Genomic DNA, 16,061 nt, shown 5'->3' with positions numbered 1-16,061 from the left:
GGAGCACCCGGAGGAAACCCATGCAGACACGGGGAGAATGTGCAAACTGAGGCCTGAGGCGGGAATTGAACGCGGGTCTTTGGCTCTGTGAGGCAGCAGTGCTAACCACTGTGCCATCCCTGTGCCACCGTGCCACGGAACTTTGTATTCAGTTTTTGGTACTTTTCCTGTATTTCCTTAAGGATTGGTTGAACAGATGCTGCAGAGGTTTAAACACTCATTCTCACACTATCTCTTGTTCTCTTATGTTTGCACACAACTCTCCACATTCCTCTCTCTCTCATTTCCAAAAGGTCCAGGAATGAACTTTTTTTCCTTATGCAAATCATTTGAGTTGATTACATTACAAGAATTAAACATTTTCTCAGCAAGCTCATGTATTAAATGTTCTGATAATATTTGCATGATGTCAATGTGGTAAAGGTACGAATTACATTCTGAGCAAAATTATGACCACAGAGAAAGGATGGTTCTTTAGAAAGTATTCATAAACATAGAATAGTAGCAATCTTAAAAATAAACACTGTACTAATTTGAAAAAGATTAATGGTGGGTCAGATGTTTGGGGAAGCTTCAAGGATGAGCAAAGCATGACTTGATCAATAATAAAGCTCGATAGAAGCATAAGAGCTGATAGAATGTGAGCAAGTATTTAAGCAGGAAAACAGGGGAAGCTAGTGTTAGTCCTCTGAGGGGTGTGTGTAGGGAAATGGTAAAATTGGACCCAAAGACTGAGCAGCTCTTAGGACTGGATGGTCTATATGCTGGTGCCTTCAATGAAACGGCAGCACTTATGGTAGATGCATTGGCTCTGGAAGGATTAGTGGATTGGAAAATGTAATAAATGTATTCAGGAAAAGAGAAGGCAGAAAGCAGGAAACTGTAGGTTAGTTAGTCTTATGTCTCTCATAGGGCAGAAATAGAATCCATTATTAATCAGTTTATAGCAAGATAGAAAGGAAATGACAATATGATCAAACAGAAACAAAATAGATTTGTGAAAGGAAAATAATATGTAACTTCGCCATTAGAATATTTTGATAAATTAACTTTTACAATGGATATAGGGGACTGAAGAAGAGGTATGCTTGAATTTCCAAAAGGCATTGGATAAGCTATTGCATCAACCTTTGCAGAAGCAATTAGCACATGGTATAGGAGGCAATATATTAGCCTGGATAAAAGATTGGTTAGCTAAAAAAAAGCAGAGAAAAAAGATGAAAGGGTGTTTCTCAGGTTGGCAGTTGTGGAGTGCTATATGAATCAACCATTTAAATCATTGATTTAAAATCTAAATCAATTATTTGGATGAGGGACTAAATATATAGCAGCTAATTTTACCATGAGTAGGTGCGTAGGTACGTAAGTTGTCAAGTAGAGATAGTTTGTTTACAAAGGGTCTAGACAGATTGTGAGTGGGCTAAAGTTTGGCAGATGGAGTTTAATATGAGTACATGTGATCATGTCCATTTTGGCAGGAAGAATAGAAAAGCAATTTATTATTTAAATGTAGGGAAATTGCAAAATTCAGTGCTGCAGATAGATTTAACTGTCCTTGCAGTTGAATCGCAAAATGTTAGTACACAGGTACAACAATTGATTAAAAACTGAATGGAATGTTGTTGATATTATTTATGGTGAGCAGAATGGAATATAAAAGAATATAGAAATTTTGTTACTGTTATATAAAGCATCAATGAACATCTGGAGTACCGTTTACAGTTTTAGTCTACTGATTTGAAAAAAAAATTGCTTTAAAAGCAAATGTTCACTCGACTCATTCCTGGGACAAAATACTTAACTTATGAAGAAAGATTGAACATTTTAGGTCTATACTCATTGGAATTAGAAAGAATCAGAGGTGCTTTCATTGAAACCTATACGATCTACAGGACACTTGACAGGGTGGATAGCTGGAGGATGTCGCCACTTATGATGGAGATTGAAACTAGGGGATATGGTTTAAGTATAAGATTACCCCCTTATGAAGGCAGTGACGAGGAGAACTTTTTTCTCTCAGTGATTGTCAGTATATTGAATTCTCTTCCCAGCATGTTGTGTCTTTAAATTTATTCTAGGCTGAGTTAGGTAGATTTCTGCTAGACATCAAAGTCAAAGATTATGAGGTGCAGATAGGAGAGGAGCTGAGAACATTACAAAGTCATCTTACTGAATAATAGAACAGGCTCAAAGGGCCAAATGGCCTACTCATGCTTTAAATTCCTTATTGCCAATTTCCCTATTTTAGATTCCAGAAGGAAAATGATCCAGCTCAAACATGCATCAGAAGAACTGAAAAAGCTAACAAGAAAATTTACCAGAACAGAGTTTGCAATAAATCACAGAATCACAGAATTGTTACATCATAGAAGAAGACCATTTGGCTCAATGTGTCTGCACTGTCTCTCTGAATCAGAATTTCACCTAGTGCCATTAGTGGGTGGCACGGTGGCACAGTGGTTAGCACTGCTGCCTCACAGCGCCAGAGACCTGGGTTCAATTCCCACCTCAGGCGACTGACTGTGTGGAGTTTGCACATTCTCCCTGTGTCTGCGTGGGTTTGCTCTGGTTCCTCCCACAGTCCAAAAATGTGCAGGTTAGGTGAATTGGCCATGCTAAATTGCCCCTAGTGTTAGGTGCAGGGTAAATGTGTGGGTGGATGTGCTTTGGTGGGTCAGTGTGGACTTGTTGGGCCGAAGGGCCTGTTTCCATGCTGTAAGTAATCTAATCTAATCTTTCTCCCATAGCCCAGTACAATAATTCTTTTCACATAACCCTCAACGTCTCTGTTGAATGTTTCAGGTGAACCTGCCTCCACCTCTGAGGCACTGCATTACGGACCTTAACCACTCACTGCATGAAAGAGAACCTTTGTGTATTGCTTTTGTTTCTTTTGCCAGCCTGGCTACTCCTGGCTTCACAGTAGAATTGTAACTTACTTTTCAAATCGTCTCTCCATAGTCTTCCTACCGAACCTTACATTTCTCTAAGTTGAACTTAACCCTGCCATCCATCTGAACATTTCATCAACTGGTCTGTCTTTACAAATTTCTACAGTATCCTCCTTTCAGTTTAGGGAAGTAGTCTCAAAACTAAAGCAAGTATTAATGAGACAGCTTTCTTTCTTCAACATTTCTTAACAGAGTACGAAAGACCTTTTGTACACCCAACATTTAACTGCTACTTTCTTGTAACATGTCAAACTTATTCCAGGATTTTCTGCTTTTAAATTAACTATTTGCCTACTATTTTTATTTCTGTGTTCTCTCAGTTACTGTTGGTATGAGTGAAAGAAATTCATTTGGCCCCAACCATTCACTCATACTACATTATCAAATGAGTAAATAGAGCATAATTTCATACGCAAATTCTCACTTGTTTTTTATTCACTCATGGGGCGTGGATGTCACTGGCTGGCTAGCTTTTATTAGCTGTCCCTAGTTGCCGTTGAGAAAGTGATGGTGAGCTGCCTTCTTGAACTGCTGCAGTCAACATGCTGAAGGTTGACCCATAATGCCCTCAGGGAGATAATTCCACTTTGACTAAGCGACAGTGAAGGAATAGTGATACATTTCCAAATCAGGATGATGAGTGGATTGGAGGGGGTGTATGTGGTGATGTCTCTTGTGACATATGGTCTGTCCTTTACAATCCATGCTGACTGGTCTTAATTAACTTGCATTTCTCCAAGGACTGGATAAATTCATCCTGCATTATAGATTCACATTTCTTAAATAACTGCTGATTTGTGTAAACGTCTCAAATTCTTGAAAATATGTGCCAAGAGCAATTAAGTTGCATTTCAAAGTTCTGACCCCTGGTATTTTATTTTGCAAAGCATCAGGAATTATATTCGATCATACAGAATATTTGATGAATAAGTGCTGAAGAATGATTTGACCTTTTTAATATTGTCCAAATTGATAATCTTCAGCAAGCAAGAATGGTGGATGAGGTCCAAAACAGCTTTGCTTTTATTTAAGTATTAGGAGATGGAATTAGGAAGATTTTCTTAGTGTACTTCCTGAGTATAATAATACCAATGGTAGATTCTCCATTGTTCAAGGATGTCCAATCTATAAGTACTTTCATTGTCGTTTGTGGGTCCTCTCATGATTGAAGAGTATGATCCTGAAATAGCATGAATGTCCACAAAACTGGCAGTTCATACTTTCATTGCTGGTGCCTGAGGGAGCAGCTGCAATTTTACCACCCTCTGGCATTTCTCTGGACATGCTAGGTGCATCGATAGATGATCCTCAACATCCTGAACCAGATTTCACCTTCACATGAGCTAGTTGACTGCAGAAATTTCCCAATGTGATAATTAGATAATTCTATAGTAATATGATTATGTTAAACCAGTGGATTTTCTTATGCTAGCCAGCATAGCACACTGTATAGATATTTCTGCTGCTCATGTGTAGGTCTCCTGGAGAAACAAATTAAAGGATGCTTTGATTTTCAAGGTTCCCTTGAAAGGTGTAAAGTGTGATTCAGTTATTTCTGGTAAGGTTCTACTGAAGTTGTTATGTAGTGTAAAACTGTGCAGGCACTGCTACAGCCAGTCATTCTCCAGTAAAGTCCATTTCCTTTTTTTTTGATTTTCTGAAAGTCAATGGAAATGTGGGCCATCTTGGGCCTATCAATGTTACTGAAAATGGAAGTATTAAAAAATGTTAACTCTATCCACTACTGTTCAAGTAATGGTTTTAGAAAGTTGGGTCTTCTACATAGATCTTAAGGATCAGAACTTACATACAAGGATCAGAACAAGACTCCAGTCTTTTCAATTTTGAGATTCTGCGTGGTTGTCAGGTAGCTAGGAATGGTGACAATATGTAACTCAGTGGGTCCACATACATCCTTCCCATGGTGAGAACCTAATGATTGGTCCAATCCTAGAAAATTATAAACAGAATATTCACACTACACCAATGAAAGTTCTTCATAACCATGGTATATTTGCAGGTAAGGTCATTAGGAATATAGCTTAAAAGGCTTCCAGTTCCAAGGTAAGAATCAATCTGCAAGATATTTTCTTAGTAATCAAACAACACTGATGCTCCTTCTTCCATTGGAAATAAGATAGAAAACAAAGTGCTTAGGTTAAGTTAGGCCAGCACTTTAGTGTCTTATAAACAAGACTTTTCATAAGGTTACATAAATGAAATTGGAAGCTAAATCAATTTAAAAATAATCAGGTTATTAGTGACTTAATTAAAATAATTGACACAAAAATACCATTAACTAGGGCCTTAAAAATAATATACAACAAAGTGCAAAATTTAATTTGAGTCTTGTATGAAACCTTTTGAGAACAGACCATAAAATCATAGAATCCCTACAGTGCAGAAATAGGTCATTTGGCCCATTGAGTTTGCACTGACCCTCCAAAGAGCATCGCACCAAGACCCAGCTTCCCACCCTATCACCGTAACCCCACATTTATGATGGCTAACCCACCTAGCCTGCAATTTACCATGGTCAATCCACTTTACCTACAGCTCTTTGTACTGTGGAAGCCAGAGCACCCAAAGGAAACCCACACATATGTGGGGAGAAAGTGCAAACTCTACACAATCACCCAAGGCTGCAATTGAACCCAGGTCCCTGGCGCTGTGCAGCAGCAGTGCTAACCACTGAGCCATTGTGCCACTAAATATATAGCATATCTGCCTTCCTTGTTGTCATAAAGTCTGGAATAGGGACAATCACAAAACATGATTTTTATTCTTAAAAGGATTGCTTTGTCAATGTATTCATCCCTTACTCTGTCAACTTCAGACTACTATCAGTATTTGTGAATGAGCTTTCATTTATCATCAGTTAAGAAAAAGAGAGCATTTTTTTCATCACCGCTAATTGTTATTGGGACAAATTTCTGACTTTGGAATCCTGCAGAGAAAATTTGCAATTTAAATGACTAATTGGATGAGTAGGGGTTACAAATATTCAAACTGTTGAGTTTCAGCTGCTTGTGTGTGAGACTCTCACAGCACACAAGAAATTGGGAAATAATCCCTCAATAATTTATTTTAAAGGTAATACTAAAATCCTGAATTCTCACCAGGGAGTCATACAAACAAAGGACAACAGTAGACAACTAGCCCTTCAAGCCTGCCCTGCCATGCAATAAAATCACTGCTAATCTGATTTAACCTTCACGCTACATTCCTGCAATCCTCCCATAATCCTTCATCCCTCTAATAATCAAGGATCTATTTACCCGGCCTTAAAAATATTTAAAAATTTTGCATCAAGTGCCTGATTCCAAAGATTCACAACACTCAAAGAGATTGTTTTTCCTTGCATCTGCCTTAAGCAAGTGAACCCTTATTTTTAAATTATGACCCCTTGTTCTAGTTTCTCTCGCAAGAGACCATATCCTTTCCACATCCACCCGGTAAAGTCCCCTCAGGATCTTATACAGAACAACCTCGATTATCCGAGTTTTAGATTATCCAAACAAAATTTCAAGGTCCCATAAAAATACTATCCATTATCAGAACAATCCATTATACAAACAAAATACTCCCCCCCCACCCCGTCTCGTTCGGATAATTGAGGTTGTTCTGTCTTTCAGTTAAGTCACCTCTGACTGTTCACATGTTTGTAGGAGTCATGTTTGGAGAACTTGACTTGAGACCCCATCTCCAACATACATTTGCTCGAGAGAGAGAGAGTGGGGGGGGGGGGGGGCTTCTTGCTAGTTACATGTGATTGTGAAACACTGTTTTTGCACCTTGTACATAAAGATTACAAGTCCCTTATTATTTGCAGAGAATATGTTGGTATCTTAGCAATAACAGGATGAAAAGTCAAAAGACATTCACATACATCAGCGAGTCAATAACTGTTGATTAGATTTCAGTCCTACTTTTGGAATAACATAGCCTAAAAGGATTATGGTTTCAAGTAAAATGTGCTCACCTGTATATTTATAATTTTTTTAAAGATCAAGTTTCTGTGGGAGCCTTGGCATATATTAAAATTAACCAGTGGAATGAATGATCAATGAATCATGTACAGCATACATAGAGGTTTTCAATATGCACCATTGGTGTACAAGGCTTCCTATCTGAAGCTGGTCATAAACTTATTGAATAATGTAATGATCTTAGGTCTCAAGGGAGCTCTACCCAACAAGTAGATAAGGACAATTAACTCAGATCTACAGAACAGATTACACTTAATCAAATTTTCTTGAAATTTGAAGAGATAGGTACATAGGTGGTTAATTAGTAAATTAAACTGTATTTTTGGGGATTTGCCATGATACAATTTTAATTAAATGTGCTTTTTATTCACCAGGTCTCATACGTTTACAAGAGTTAATGAAAGCCCCCTCCAGGTATAATATTAAAGTAAAAATTCGTCAGTTGCCATCAGGCAATAGAGATGCTAAACCTCTTCTGAAGCAGATGAAAAGGGGGAAAGAGTTCTTTGTGATATTTGACTGTACGTACTCTACTGCTGCCCAAATATTGAAACAGGTAATTGAAATCCCTTCTGTTCATTTGCTTGCAGTAGGATGCCTGGATGCTTTCCATTCTGTGATCAAACTGCCGTAGTTTAACTGACTGTACAAAAATGGTTTAGCTGAAGCCTTCCTGGATGAGTTGCATTGAAGAACCTTATGTAATCAATAGGACAAGTGACCTTGGTTCTTTCTTCATCAACCTCGTCCTTTCTGTTCTTAAAACTACCCTGCCTCCACGGATTCATCCATAGGGGCCTCAGTGAATTGGGCCACTTTATAAGACACATCATTGAAACAACTGAATGAAGTATTGGTCACTATTGACCCAGAAACTATAGGCTGCTCTCTCATTGGAGAGAGGTGACTGCTAGACAGTTTAACCTGAGGTCACTTGACTCAGATGAGGGGCAATTGTCATGAATAACAAGAAGGGAATATTAAGTCTGTTGAAGGATAAAGGTGTGATAAAACTGTTATGATATGTAATACATATATGATTTGCTGAATATAATGAAAAGGATCAAATATTTAGAAGATGAAAGCCTTTCCAGTATACTTGAGCGCCATTAGTTGGAGTGTACAATGCCTCTACTTGGGGAGCTCTGCCCTGAGTGAAGAAAACTTGTAGTTCTGGCAAAGCCATGAGTCCAGGCTTCCTGCTGTACAATCTTCAATGTGATCAAATTGCTGGTTCTGATCAGTGCTGCATCTGTCACACCCAAGTGCAGACAATAAATTGATTATGCCATCTGATATGACCTGGAATGAGGTATAATCATTCTGAATGATGCTGGAGATCAGAAATTAAAACAAAATTCTGGAGAAATCTTGAGAGTCACAGGCAATGACAATTGTTCATGTCAGAAATTCAGGATGATTGTGAATCATGACAATATCATTTTTCAAAATAAAGCACAAAACACCATGTTAAACAACAATTTTTTAAAATGGGTATTCCATGATGCACAATATCTCTGAGGAATCTTTCTCTGATGTATTTAAAGTGATGAATGAGCTGTTACATTATTTTTTGAAATTCATGTCAGCCTCTGTCCATTGAAGAATCAATTATAAATGTCAATGTCTGGATACAATGCCAGTATGTTTGTAAGTGGCATAGTGATTTGAATTTCCATATGCCATAGTGCTTTGACTTTAAAACATGGTTGATTAAAGTACACTGAAAATTACTGGCAAAACGGTTATGTTTTCCTGCAATTGCAAAGTGCGGCTATGAAGCAGCTTCTAAGCTGTTAGTGTCCATAAACCAGTGAAGAGGTTAGCAAAGAATCCAAATGCAAGAATAATTATTCAAAGAAATGTTGCCATTAACCATACTCCTCAACTTATTTTCATCTCACTACATTTTATTCCAGTACCATCATCCCTGAAACTGCTACTTGACTTACCTCTGTTTACATATTCATGGTCAACATACCAGTCATCGCTGTCCCAATATACTCTCTGTGCTCTTTGCTGGATCCCACTTATCTCAGTGCTGCAGGGCACCCAGCAACGTTAACCTGCTTGCTGCTTCCCCTTAGTGAGCTTCACTGTTTCACTATTCAGTTCTAGAATCATAATAATGAACAATCCAGCCTGCTGACATCTCCACTACACAGTAAATCTCCAGCTGTGTTGTGCAATGATACCTTAAACCTGTACTGGTATATAATACGAAAGTCTCTTATTCCTCATTATATGAGGAAGAATGAGCAAGTTCTTTGGATGTCTGGGCTAGAATTTATTGGAAGATCAATATCATCAAAACAAATCAATTGGTCATTTGCAGCTTATTGTGGCATTTTGCGATGTTTAAATTGTCTGCTGCCTTTTCTTCCATAAAATCAGTGACTAAAATTCAAAGAATCTCCTAAACTTGTGAAATATTTTAGAAAAATTTAAGATGTAAGTGTTCTATGTAAAGGCAATTTCTTTATTTGTTTAACACTGATTTGTTCCTTTTGCAGATCCTCTCAATGGGAATGATGACTGAATACTATCATTATTTTTTCACTACACTGGTAAGGCACTAAAAACAATTATTTTTGGAGACTTGTGGTCCTGATTTGTTTGTTTCTTGCTGATGTGCCAATATGGAATTGGTGTTGGGAGCAATAATTACCAAACCTTTCAAGTGTTAAATGTACCAATACTGTAACAAAAGCTACTGAACATCTATATAAGCAGTTGCATCACAGTTATTTCATATCATACTGGACCAAGGTTTGATGGACAAAGTGCTAGTGAAGCCTTGATCTACATAGCTTCTATATAGCGTTTTTAAGCAATAAATATCAACTCATTGCACTAGCTTTTATTTGTCTCAAACTTCTAGAGCTCCTAATGATACTCCTTCAGAATCTCTCTTAATGTTTTTTGTTCCCCAACAAGCATGAATGATCACAAACTTTATACACAAATTCTGAAGTTGACCCTGAATATACTCCAATCTCACTATGTCTTGTGGGAATGTTACTTTATTGCTTTGATATAAGACTGTAGTGAGTGTTGTGGTATTTTGCATATGGCTGTATACATAAAGGCAATAGGATAGTTCTAAACTCCTTTCAAACAATATGACAAGCTATCTTGAACTTTGGGTAGTGAGAGCAATTGTGCTTTACTGTTTATTGTTAAATTTTGCTGCCAGCCAATAGTGAATATAATTAAATTCTTCTCCCCATTTCATTTTCTTGATACAGCTGTGATTGCAAATGGTCGATATTTTATATATTGCAATCTCTTGCCTGGATACTGATGTATGGAATTGAAGGACCACTTTATAACCATTGACTGTGCAGTATGAATGTCAGATTGCATGTGGATATCTTACAAACATACAAATGAACAGCAGAAGTAAGCCAGTCAACTCCTCCAGCCTGCTTCGCCCATTCAATAAAAGCAGGACTGATCTGTATGTGCTATGCATTCCCATCTAAACTGAAGAGAGGACCATTTTGCTTAGACACAATAGTCTGTCACACTGATTCTCAATGGCTGTGTGTGGGACAGTAAGCTTGACTCCTTCGCACCATCACAAGTGGTGAAGTGCCAATAGTCGTCCATTCCTGCAGTTCCTGTGTTCTGAAATCACTTGTATTGCAAGTAGAGCATTAAAATGCATATTCAGAATAAGTCATTGTTATTGAATTTAGTAGCACATCACTTGCCAGCAGAATCAAGCAGCCTGCAGCTTCTGCTACACTGCAGGATTTGAAAGAGATTTGAGAACATACTACACATGCATATGAGCCTTGATAAAATGTTGCAAAGTTCATTTAAACATCAATTATGCTGGAATTAATTAACTCAACGTAGCTAATTTATGGCTTCATCACCATAATGCTGATAAGATTTTTCCTCTCATTACGAATGTTGCAGTTTGCAATGGCAAGAGGCTCAGTGTGTGCTTATAACCCCTTGAAAGATGTAGATGTGTTCATTGTAATTACAATTTTAAGTTTTTTGATCTTTTACATATTTGATATCATGAAACAGAGGCGTAGGTAGATTCCAATTCCCTATTCCTTCCATGGAACATATGCTAGCCTTCACATCGAGGTAGCTTTCAGTAACATACCCAGGATGATGAACAGAATACGCTTTCTATCAGGTATCTGAGCTACTAGAAATTTTCCCATGCCTAAACTTAACTTGTCTCTTTCTCTCACCTTCAATGCATGATACAGTACAACAGCATCACACCTCATTTTAAACTATTACTGCCAGAATTCTACTTCCCCATGTAGCATGAACAATTTGGTTGTGCAATGTACTTTTGAATAATACTACAACTCGTCATTGATGCCAGATCTTGGAGGTCTCCACGCTAAAGATTCTGGGTTAAGACTCAATCCACTTTTTACCTGTTCTCCTTGTCAGGATTGAAGTCAATCAATTAAGTTTCACATTTCTCACTAAGTCTGAATGTGGTCCAGCTTTCAGTAACTGGGATGGAGGTCTCGTGCCCTGTTATTACCCCTGCTGGCTGGAAGATGTGAGTGGTCATACCTGTAGCGGTTTTAGCCCAGAGGACCCAGACCTACTGAGGGTCCTGCCCAGATGCAGGTTCACCTTGCTCAGCTGGAACTTTTGCAGGCTTTGGAATCGCAGGAAAGCAAGAGGTGGAGGGACCAGTCATTTCTGCAGTGTCCTGAGAGGAAACTTTATGAGGGCTTGAGTATGGCTCTTCCTCCATCTGGGTATATGCTGGCACCACCCTTTCAGACAGGAAAGGGTGGCTGAATTGGGGTCAAGATGCACCTTCCCCTTACCATTGATACTAAGCCAGATACACTGATGGTGTGTAGGCCTGCGATGCATACCCAGCTGACACTGGGTGCACCAGACGTGGCTGTCTATGTCAGTCAACTTGTCCGTCAAAGCAGTTAGACGCACACGTGTCAAAGCCACCTGGAGATCTTCATCCTTCAATGCAGCTTAACAAGTGTTTCTGACAAACCTGCCTGCTGTTCCTGTGCTTATCTGTTCAGTGTGACAGCGTCATTAATGGCCAGGGCCAGGCAAGCATCCTTTGTCTAGGCTAAATGATTCCCAGCCTGCAGCAGTCCTCTGAATGTCAGTGACTTGAGGCATTTCTTCCTTGACCTGCTGAGAAGACGTGTCAGTGATGTGTTCAACAGGCTGTGCTCCTGAGTCTAATGTAAAGAGACAGCCAACTTAGTTCAAAGCCTCTGAAATGGAGGGGAGAACAGGGAAAAGTAAACTTTGAGAGCGCAGTGACTTCCTCCTTAGTGCCTGATGGACAGGACTCTTTTTGGCTATGTTTACTGTGTGCCGTTGGTGCTCACAACAGAGAAGAGAGGAGGAAGAAAAGCTTGCGCAGATTAAGAATGGGTTGACACCGGAGGAATGCGCAATGCGGCACAATGGGCTTTCTGGTCAGCCTTTAAGGTCACACCGCTCCAAATGAGTGTTCGTGCTCTTCTCTAACTCCCTTAGGAAGTTTCTCTTTGTATGGGGACAGGAACCTGATTTTCAAGCCTCCTCCCACTACCTACAAATTGGAATTCAGTCAGGAACACTTCAAATGATCCAAAAACAGAAATGATTAAATGTCAAAAAGGTAAGATTCATTAGACTCAAAATGTTAATTCTGCTTTTTTTCCACAGATGCTGCCTGACCTGCTGAGTTCCTTCAGCAATTTCTGTTTTTGTTACAGACTTGCAGCATTTGTAGTTCTTTGTTGTATCTTACATTTTACTTAATGTTCTTTCATATGCATGGCAAATAAAGTGGGCACATCTTTTATAAGGATCTTGTGAAAATTCTGATCTAGTTTTGTTCAGTTGAAATCTAACTAGAAAGCTAGAATAATATTCATTTTAGATTGCTTCCCACTGGGCAATAAAATGTAGCTAGTCATGCATCAGTTCAGGGTGTGCACTGCCATGAGCAGTGTTTTGCTGATACATTACTGCTGCATACATTGGGTTATGTACTTCTGGTATATTACTGCCGCATACATTGGGCTGTGTGTTGCTTATGCCTTATAGAGCCCAAGGTATGCAGCAGCATTACTGCTGCATATATTTGGCTAAGTGTTACTGATTAATTACTGTTGCATATGTTGTTTTTAAACCTATTAATATTGACACCCATCTAATCTTCAGCACAGGCTAAATCTCCTTCAGTAATAAATCACTTAACTTGAGCCTAAACTCTTCAAAAAAATAAATAATCTGCTGTTCCATCAAAACATATGCAAATTGCACCGTTGTTCCTGAATGTCGTTCGTATTTTTGAATCACTAGACAACTTATTGGAGCTCTTGACAGTCACTTGGAATATTTCACAAGTAATACAAGCAGTATTATCCCATTGAGAAGTGAGTTTTATATTTTGTTTAATGTTCATTTTTAAGAATGAAAGAAATTGAATATTTAAGCAGAAGTATAGAAATTTTTATTATTGTCTCGAAACTAATGGCATGAAAATCAAATTTCTGCATTCTCTGGTCAAGAAAAAGAAATTTAGCCAGTTACAATAATCCTGAGAACTGGGTGGTGTAATGTTGACTCAGTGCCCTTTTGCTTCTCCATTCTATGTTTGATCCCAGCTCAAAATAATGGTTCGAAGGTTTCCTGTTACAGCCAGCTGGAAGCTCTGGAAGTGAAGCTAGTTTGAGTGGTGTCCTTGTACATGTGAGATTCTATGGCTCAAAAACTGCTCAGAATTTGTCACTCGGTTGACAGCCTCACAACTAAAAGGCCATGGGAATGACTGGAGTGAAGCAAAGAAATAATGAGCTGAATGCTAGTATTTTTGAACCCGTTGACTTCAAGAGACAGCAAGTTATGAACTATTAAGCATAGAAACCAATCTGATGTAACTGGGACTCATAATTTTAGGTTTGCTAAAATATTATGTTAAATCAGAATAGAGAATGCATTAACTTTTATTTGTTGATTTTGTTACTAACCAACACTTGCTGGTTGTTGGTAAACTGATGGGGGGGGGGGGGGGGGGGGGGGGCAGGGCGGAGATTCCACTTGACAGTTTGGTGAACATAAATTCACTTGCTTTTTCCAAAACAAAGGGAGAAAATTTTCCATAAACCTGACCTTTCCTTAGATTCTCTCAACTAAGCAAACAATGCATTTTGGATTATTAAGGTCACCCTCATCATAATAGTGCCCAACTTCTTCAGGTAATAATTCAAGCAGCTACACTTGTAACACATCCAGTAGTATACAACCGCCCTAAGTCTTGCTGAGGTTTGCAGGAAATGTCAGCGTACCCAATTTACTCAAGTACCATTACAGCACTATTCCCATTACAGGTGCAGGTCATTCTGCTATAACGTGACAGTTGCGTTCCTCTGTGGTCTCACACTATAGAAAATCGTGTTGTAGAAGGTTGCTAATAGCAAATTATTATACCTGTTGTAGAAGGTTCACATTATCCAAACAATGTCCGCAATTTGTTAGTCACGTTATAGCCAATTCGCACTGACAAAATGTATGCTACAGCAGATTGACCTGTACACCTGCAGTAGTCAGCTGCCTCTCATTCACAACAGCAGCAGTGCTCCATTGACATTATAGAATTTGAAGCTTTTGCTCAGAACTTTTGAACCTTGTGTGCCACTTGGCTCTCTGTTATAGGGAAATAATCATTTTTTAAAAAGTTTAAATGAAATGACCTTTAACATTCTTTAAGTTCAGGTTTATTTATTGATCAGACCCTCCAAACTGAAGGGCAGTATCTCAGTCCAAATTGCACCAGTGGAATGACAACTCCTAGTGTAGGCCACCGTTTTCTTTGCCTCCATCTTAAAGCCATCTCCCTGGTCCGAGATGAACAGGTTTCCAATAGAGTTCTGGTAAGACTAGTAATTCAGTGATGATACTATGGCTTTAAGAAGTGTATCTTGTCCTTTGTTTTAATGAAGCAGGGTTGAGACAGAGGTGATGAACAATCTACTCAAAGCCAAATAAAGTAAACAACTTGTTTTTTTTAAGTTGTAACAATAGAAGCAGCCTGAATGGGTGGAGTCAAGCTCCTACATAATCAGGATTTTTGCTTGCAGTAGTTACTGGGATCTTGAAGTTGGATATGGAAATTCTTATTCCTCTGTCTGATACAGCTGGTGTTCTCTTCCTGCTGCTTGAAATGCATGTGAGGCAATATGCTGTATTGAATTTACCTTTGCCAAGTGTGTGTTTACAGGATGTGACTGTATTGAAACAGTTAATTAGAACAAGAACAAAGAACAAAGAAAATTTACAGCCCAGGAACAGGCTCTTCGGCCCTCCAAGCCTGAGTCGATCCAAATGTACTGTCTAAACCTGTCCGTCAATTCCTAAGCGTCTGTATCCCTCTACTCCCCACCTACTCATGCACTTATCCAGACACGTCTTAAATGAATCTACCATGCCTGCCTCTACCACCTCTGCTGGCAACACGTTCTAAATGCCCACCACCCTCTGAGTGAAATACTTGCTGCTTGTATCCCCCTTAAACTTTCCACCTCTCACCTTGAAAGTGTGAGCTCGTGTTATTGAATCCTTCACCCTGGGAAAAAGCTTGTCTCTATCCACCCTGTCTATACCCTTCATGATTTTATAAACCTCAATCAGGTCTCCCTCAATCTCCTTTTTTCGAAAGAAAGTAAACCTAACCTACTCAACCTCTCTTCATAGTTAGCACCTCCCATACCAGGCAACATCCTCGTAAACCTTCTCTGCACCTTCTCCAAAGCGTCCACATCCTTTTGGTAATGTGGCGACCAGAACTGTACACAGTATTCTAAATGCGGTCAAACCAATGTCTTGTACAATGTTAACATGACTTGCCAGCTCTTATACTCAAAACCCCGTCCAATGAAGGCAAGCATACTATATGCCTTCTTGACCACTCTATCCACCTGCGCAGCAACCTTTAGGGTACAATGGACCTGCACTCCCAGATCCCTCTGTCCATCAACTTTTCTCAAGGCTCTTCCATTCATTGTATAATTCACTCTAGAATTAGTCTTGCCTAAATCATCACCTCACATTTGTCTGGATTGAAAACCATCTGCCACTTTTCTGCCCAACTCTCCAGTCAATC

At 38.9% G+C, this 16,061-nt stretch overlaps 1 protein-coding gene across 5 annotated transcripts in view; it reads left to right on the top strand.

Moving 5' to 3' along the window:
* Positions 1-16,061, top strand: part of LOC140486191 (glutamate receptor ionotropic, kainate 1-like) — a 321,766-nt gene that overhangs the window by 197,816 nt on the left and 107,889 nt on the right. For all 5 annotated transcript variants that reach the window (XM_072584967.1, XM_072584970.1, XM_072584968.1 and 2 more), the window contains exons 5-6: positions 7,315-7,496; positions 9,454-9,507. In XM_072584967.1, coding sequence (XP_072441068.1) covers positions 7,315-7,496; positions 9,454-9,507 — 236 coding nt within the window. The remainder of the gene's footprint in view (positions 1-7,314; positions 7,497-9,453; positions 9,508-16,061) is intronic.

This window comes from Chiloscyllium punctatum, chromosome 15 (assembly GCF_047496795.1).
Source record: "Chiloscyllium punctatum isolate Juve2018m chromosome 15, sChiPun1.3, whole genome shotgun sequence".
Taxonomy (NCBI): Eukaryota; Metazoa; Chordata; class Chondrichthyes; order Orectolobiformes; family Hemiscylliidae; genus Chiloscyllium; species Chiloscyllium punctatum.
This window is presented reverse-complemented; position numbering and strand designations above follow the sequence as displayed.